This window comes from Arachis duranensis, chromosome 2 (genome assembly GCF_000817695.3).
Source record: "Arachis duranensis cultivar V14167 chromosome 2, aradu.V14167.gnm2.J7QH, whole genome shotgun sequence".
In the NCBI taxonomy this organism is placed as follows: domain Eukaryota; kingdom Viridiplantae; phylum Streptophyta; class Magnoliopsida; order Fabales; family Fabaceae; genus Arachis; species Arachis duranensis.
The window spans coordinates 70,779,877-70,785,770 of record NC_029773.3 but is presented as its reverse complement, the minus strand read 5'-3'; the positions used below and the strand labels follow the sequence as shown (position 1 = coordinate 70,785,770).

At 29.6% G+C, this 5,894-nt stretch overlaps 1 protein-coding gene across 1 annotated transcript; it reads left to right on the top strand.

Moving 5' to 3' along the window:
* The first annotated feature begins 1,023 nt into the window (after positions 1-1,023).
* On the top strand, positions 1,024-3,255 carry LOC110277880 (zinc finger BED domain-containing protein RICESLEEPER 2-like). The gene is made up of 4 exons (XM_021135539.2): positions 1,024-1,816; positions 2,012-2,643; positions 2,724-3,042; positions 3,131-3,255. The coding sequence occupies exons 1-4, from the start codon at positions 1,024-1,026 to the stop codon at positions 3,232-3,234; spliced, it is 1,848 nt and encodes a 615-aa protein (XP_020991198.2). The 3' UTR covers positions 3,235-3,255.
* The last annotated feature ends 2,639 nt before the right edge of the window (positions 3,256-5,894 follow it).

Here is a 5,894-nt window from a genome sequence, read left to right as displayed (position 1 = left end):
GTGACTTGTCCTCTGACTCTGCTAGTCTCGTTCTCGGTCACGGCTGCTCCATGCTCTGGGTCTTGTGTTTTGGGCTGTTTTGTGCTCTGATCCTTCAAGGTCTCCACTCTCCACAACTCTAACCTTTGCTCTGTTTTCAAATTATTAACACAAGTTGATATATGATATACTTGATGATTGTAATTTACAGTGTGTGTTGGTGTTGCTAAGTGAAAGTGCATGGTGTTGTTATTTATTATGTACAGAAAAGGGTGTTTATGAGTGGTTTTGAGTTCAACTCCATCATGATATGATTATGATAGATGTATCAGATGCTTTCTAAGACAGTGTTCGTTTCTACTTGTATGTATACTTGCATGTATGCCAGTGGTAATTAATATTAATAATTAAGTAGCTTGTCAAGTGTGAACTATTAGCAGTAAATTAAAAGTATACTTGATATGTAAATTATTTGGATATTTGCCATATATATGTTGTATAATTAAGTAGTGCTCGTTTGTTGTTTCACCTTTGATTTGATTTCGTTTAATTTGCATCATGTTCCTTTTCTTTCTTTTAGCTTTGCCTCTTGTATCTTACTATTTTCTCCTTTACTTTTAATCAACCATCAAAACTTAGAAGTAAATGCAACAGAGTGTATTACAAGATATTTGCCATAAATAGTTCACATATTGTGAAATGGAAAATTATATTTGTCAAATTGTTGTCGCAGTTACTTTGTATTACAAGATATTTAGTCTTAAAAAAATAGGATGTCCCTCATATATTGTATGAGACATGCATGGCTTTGTATAAAAAAAAAATTAAAATATTTTAAGAGTGCAACTCTTGTTATTTGAAAGTTGATTATATAAAGAGATGTTCTAATATAACTATTTTTAGGGGTATAATTAAAATTTATTAAACTTGTTATAATATTATTAGTAGGTATTTTTAATGATTGTTGGTTAAATACTTGAATTCTGAAATATGAATTCTGAAACTGTTGATCTTTAAACAGAATTTACTTTTATTTCAGGAAATATGAATTCTGAAATTGTGAGTAATCTTGTTACTACTGGAGTTGGTTCTGAGGCTGCTCCGGTCGAGATTGATGCCCCTAGTTCGAAAAGGCTGAGACAAGCAACCTCTGATGTTTGGAATTTTTTCAAAAAGCTCGGTCCAGATAAGGATGGAGTAGAACGTGCTGAGTGTAAAGGATGCAAGAAAGTGTTTAAAGCTAGAGGTAAGCGATATGACACTTCTACTATAAAACGTCATCTTGATAGTTGTACTCAAATTAAGCATGAAGATATTGGTCAGACTATAGCAGAATTGCAACTTAAAATGGGTTTACTTAAGATTGATTCAGGAGTGGCTAGAGATATGTTTGCTGGGTATGTAGTTGCTGGGGATAAGCCTTTTAATATGGTTGATGATAGGAGATTTAGAAATTGGGTGAAATATATTAGTCCAACTTTGAAACTTCCTTCTAGGAATATGGTTAAGGCTGACATAGTGAAAGTCCACAAGAGAGAAGCTGCGAAACTTAAAAAAATTTTAGTTTCCATTCCAAATAAAATTTGCTTAACATCTTATCTTTGGACTTCAAGTACCAATGAGGGGTTTATATGTTTGACTGCACATTTTGTTGATAAGAACTGGAAATTACAGAGTAAAATTCTCAATTTTTGTCATATGCCTCCTCCTCACACAGGATATGAATTGTCTTCTAAAATCTTTACGCTTTTGACTGAGTGGAAAGTTGATAAAAATATTTTTTCCATTACTTTGGATAATGATTCTTCTAATGATACTTGTGTTGAACACTTGAAAAGTACTTTGGACGTGCATGGTTCATTGTTGTGTGGTGGTGAATTCTTTCATGTTCGTTGCTCTACTCATATTTTAAATCTTATTGTCTAAGATAGAATGAAAATATGTGGTGATGCAGTGTGTAAGATTAGAGAGGGTATTAAGTTTCTGAGAAAATCTGAAAGTAGAATGGTTAAGTTTAAATAATGTTTTGAAGATATTGAGGGACTTGAGTATACGACTGCATTATGTTTAGATGTTCCTACTAGGTGGAATTCACTTTATGCAATGCTTGCAAGTGCTATTCCTTATAAGAAAGCTTTTGAAATGTATAAAGTAAAAGAAGCTGGGTTTAGGGAGTTTTGTCCTTCATCAGATGAGTGGAGAAGAACTGAAAAGATATGTGATTTCTTGTTACCATTTTACGAAACTACAAAGTTGATGTCTGGAACTTCTTACCCAACATCCAACTTGTATTTTTTACAAGTTTGGCAAATCCAGCTGATTTTAATGAATAGTTTGAAGAATGATGAAGTGCTTATAAGGAACATGGGAGAAAAAATGATGATTAAGTTCAAGAAATATTGGGAAGAATACAGTGTTGTTCTTGCATTTGGGGCAGTTCTTGATCCTAGATTTAAACTCAACACTTTGGTTCATTGCTATAATGAGATTGATCCTATTAGTGCTAAAGACAAAGTGGAGCTTGTGAAGAGTAAGTTATACAAGCTCTTTGAGGTTTATGACCACAATTCCTCTACAACTGTAGAGAGTTCTTCCCAACTTTCAAGTAATTTTTCTCAAGCAACATCTTCTGCAATTGGAACTCAGCTTATTAAAATTGTTGGTGTAAGTATTTTTATCTACTTGATTATATGTGTTTTTTATTTTTCATGCTTTTTGATTCATATATTGTTTGTAATGCAAAGGATTTGATGTCCCGTAATCAAGAAGCTGAAGTGAAAAGTGGAAAGAACCAACTGGATATTTATTTGAGTGAGGCAACATTATTTTGCAATGATGCAATCATTGATGTTTTGCAATGGTGGAAAGACAACCATCATCGTTTTCCAACACTATCACTAATGGCACGAGATTTGTTGAGCATTCCTATTACTACCGTGGCTTCAGAATCTGCATTTAGCATGGGTTCTCATGTTTTGAATAAGTATAGAAGTCGTTTGTTGTCAGATAATGTTGAAGCGGTGATTTGCACCAGAAATTGGATACGTGGATATGATGATTTTGGTATATTATATTTATGACATACATACTTGAGTGATTTTGAACATTATTATGTACTATTTTGCTAATATATTTATTTACTTTTTTCTAGAGGAAGATAAAGATCAGGAAGATATTGCAAAAGGAGAAGGCTATTCTTCAGGAGTTGGTTCCAATGATGTTATTGACTTACATGAAGATGAAGATGAAAATTAAGTATATTGAATTAAGTTTAATTTGTTTTGAAGACTATTTATAATTATGTTTTTGGACTTTGGATTATATATTTATTTTGTCTATGGGACTATTTATAACTATGACTTGAGTATTTTGGATAATTGGATTATGTTTATTTACTTTGAAGACTATTTATATCCTTTGAAGACTATTTATATTTAATATTTGTATTTATATTGATTTAAATAGAAGATATTAGATATGTTCTTATAAAAAAAAACAATTAATTAGGCGGGCTTAGCCCGATTTATATTGATTTAAATAGAAGATATTAGATATGTTCTTATAAAAAAAAACAATTAATTAGGCGGGCTTAGCCCGATTTATATTGTTTATATAATAACATATACATTAAACTCTTTTATTTTTTAGATAATAAATCTTAAAATGAATTATTAGTAAAAAACTAAACTCTATTGCATGACAACAATTAAATAAGTTAATAAATTCTTATATAAAACTTATTACTTGTTTTTCCCTTTTTTTTTTTTGTCAAATAGATTAGATAACCCTCAATTTTGGACATTACATCACGAACTCATCCAAAATACACACTCACGCACCCAACACTAAAAAGTTCTACTATTTGATCTATGCCAAATTTTAAACCAGAGGCAGCATATTAAGAGAGGTATAAGATTTTGGTAAAATGGTCTTCTCTTGATTATATGGATATTTTTAACCGTAATCCACGAGACTGAAACCAAAACCAAGCTCATTGTTTCTAAAATACTAGTTATTTAAATAATTTTCATTTGAAAAAAACTAAGATCTAGCTTGCCATTATCTTTTCAATATTTGTTTGAGGCAGGGAGCTTTTAACTTTCTGAATCCTAAATTTTATATTCAACATTTTTTTTATGTGCAATATATCATAAAAGTTCTTACAAAATTAAATTGGTTGCTTTATTATCTAATGTATATTTATGAAAATATGTTAGTTTTGTTAACTTATTATGAGATATATTCAAGCTTACCTAGAATAAATAACTTCAAAACAACACTTTGCTACAACGAGAAGTTTAGTTTTGTTTATATATAGTATTTTGTAGCTCTTGGTATAAGGAGAGGACGGAAATAAGCAAGTAATATCTTATAAAATCATTTGTAGAAAAATACTTAAAAAAGATTCTAAGCTTATATAAAACGTGATCTACCATAAACTTGTTATGGCACGAGTAAAAAGAAGAGAAGTCAATGGCTAAGAATGGTGCGATTCTTGCAACTATAATGTTAGTAATTTTAGCAAGTTCTTATATTACAATTTCCTTTACTTTTCCCGTTTGTATCCATGAGTGCGAGATGCGCTTTGATCGGAATCAGATAAAGCAGAAACATTGTATTACGGGATGTATTATCTACGAATGCCACAATCTCTATCCAAAAAACGAAAAGATGAGGGTCCAATGCATTGAGATGTTTAATGCTGTGTTAAACATATAATGCCCGTATGAATGAATATTGTAGTTTTGGTATTTATTTTCTTATATTATAATTTAATATGATCATGTTTAAACCTTTTTCTTTTTATTGTTGAGACAATGATTCATTGAGAAACTTTCTAAGGCATATACCATTTGATATAAAACAACTATTAAAAATAATTTAGAGTATAAACATAAAGTACACATGAAAAAATTTAAGTAGACAAAAATACACACTAAGATTCATAAGAATCAAAGTACATTATAAAGATTATTTTTTATGAACAAAAATACACATCAAAGATTTGTAAATATCAAACTTTTACTACACGAACATGACACTTTTATGTGGAAAAAATAATCTCTAATATGTACTTTAATATTTATGAATTTTTGGTATATATTTTTGTCTATTCAAAATTTTTTTATATGTACTTTTTTAGTCCATTTAAGCAATAATTAAATACTTTAATTATACAAATGTGTGAGACAACAGTATCAATTACAATCATATGAAGTAAAATTCACAAAATAATTTTGGAAATATGGTTCTTATGTAGTTATGCCTCTTTAGTTAGTCACCTACATGATGAAACATTTCAAAATTTTAGTTTTGGTTTTTCGTTTATGGTGCTTCAACATTTTGTTTTAATTTGGTTTCTTTGCTTTAAATAATTTAATCTGGAAGCATTGTACTATCATTATCATCAAGTTAGCGCGTGGGACTGGGAAAATAACTCATCAATAAGTTTGTTCTTGTTCTAATAATTATATATATGTATATATTTGTTACCGGGTTTGACAATGTTTGAAGTTTTAATAAATTTTCCATTGGATGGAAGAGTATTCGAGCACCTTTTGAATAATAGATCAGGAAATGATTCGCCCAGCTGGTTTTGTGAGGTGTTTTAATTATTTGTTTAGAACGTTTACTTTCTTGTTTTGTGCTTAAATTATCCTTATGTTTCCAAAATTTAAATATACTTTCATTAACGCAAAAATGAGGTATATTCATGAATCGGATTCGATTTGTATATCTGCGGTGTTTATTATTTTGAATTCGATTCGAAAATTGCGAATATGAATTCGATCCGCATACTAATAAGATTGGATTGCGAATTTTATACAGGTATCCATATATCTACAGATCTCCAAAAATAAATAAATAAATAAATAAATAAATATTTTTTTATATTTTATTTCAACTAATATCAT

Excerpts from the sequence above, each read along its gene's own strand:
- LOC110277880 (XM_021135539.2), top strand. The coding sequence starts at position 1,024 with ATGAATTCTGAAATTGTGAGTAATCTTGTTACTACTGGAGTTGGTTCT. Across the intron at positions 2,644-2,723 it reads AGCTTATTAAAATTGTTGGT|GATTTGATGTCCCGTAATCA; the intron begins GTAAGTATTTTT and ends TGTAATGCAAAG. Across the intron at positions 3,043-3,130 it reads ACGTGGATATGATGATTTTG|AGGAAGATAAAGATCAGGAA; the intron begins GTATATTATATT and ends ACTTTTTTCTAG.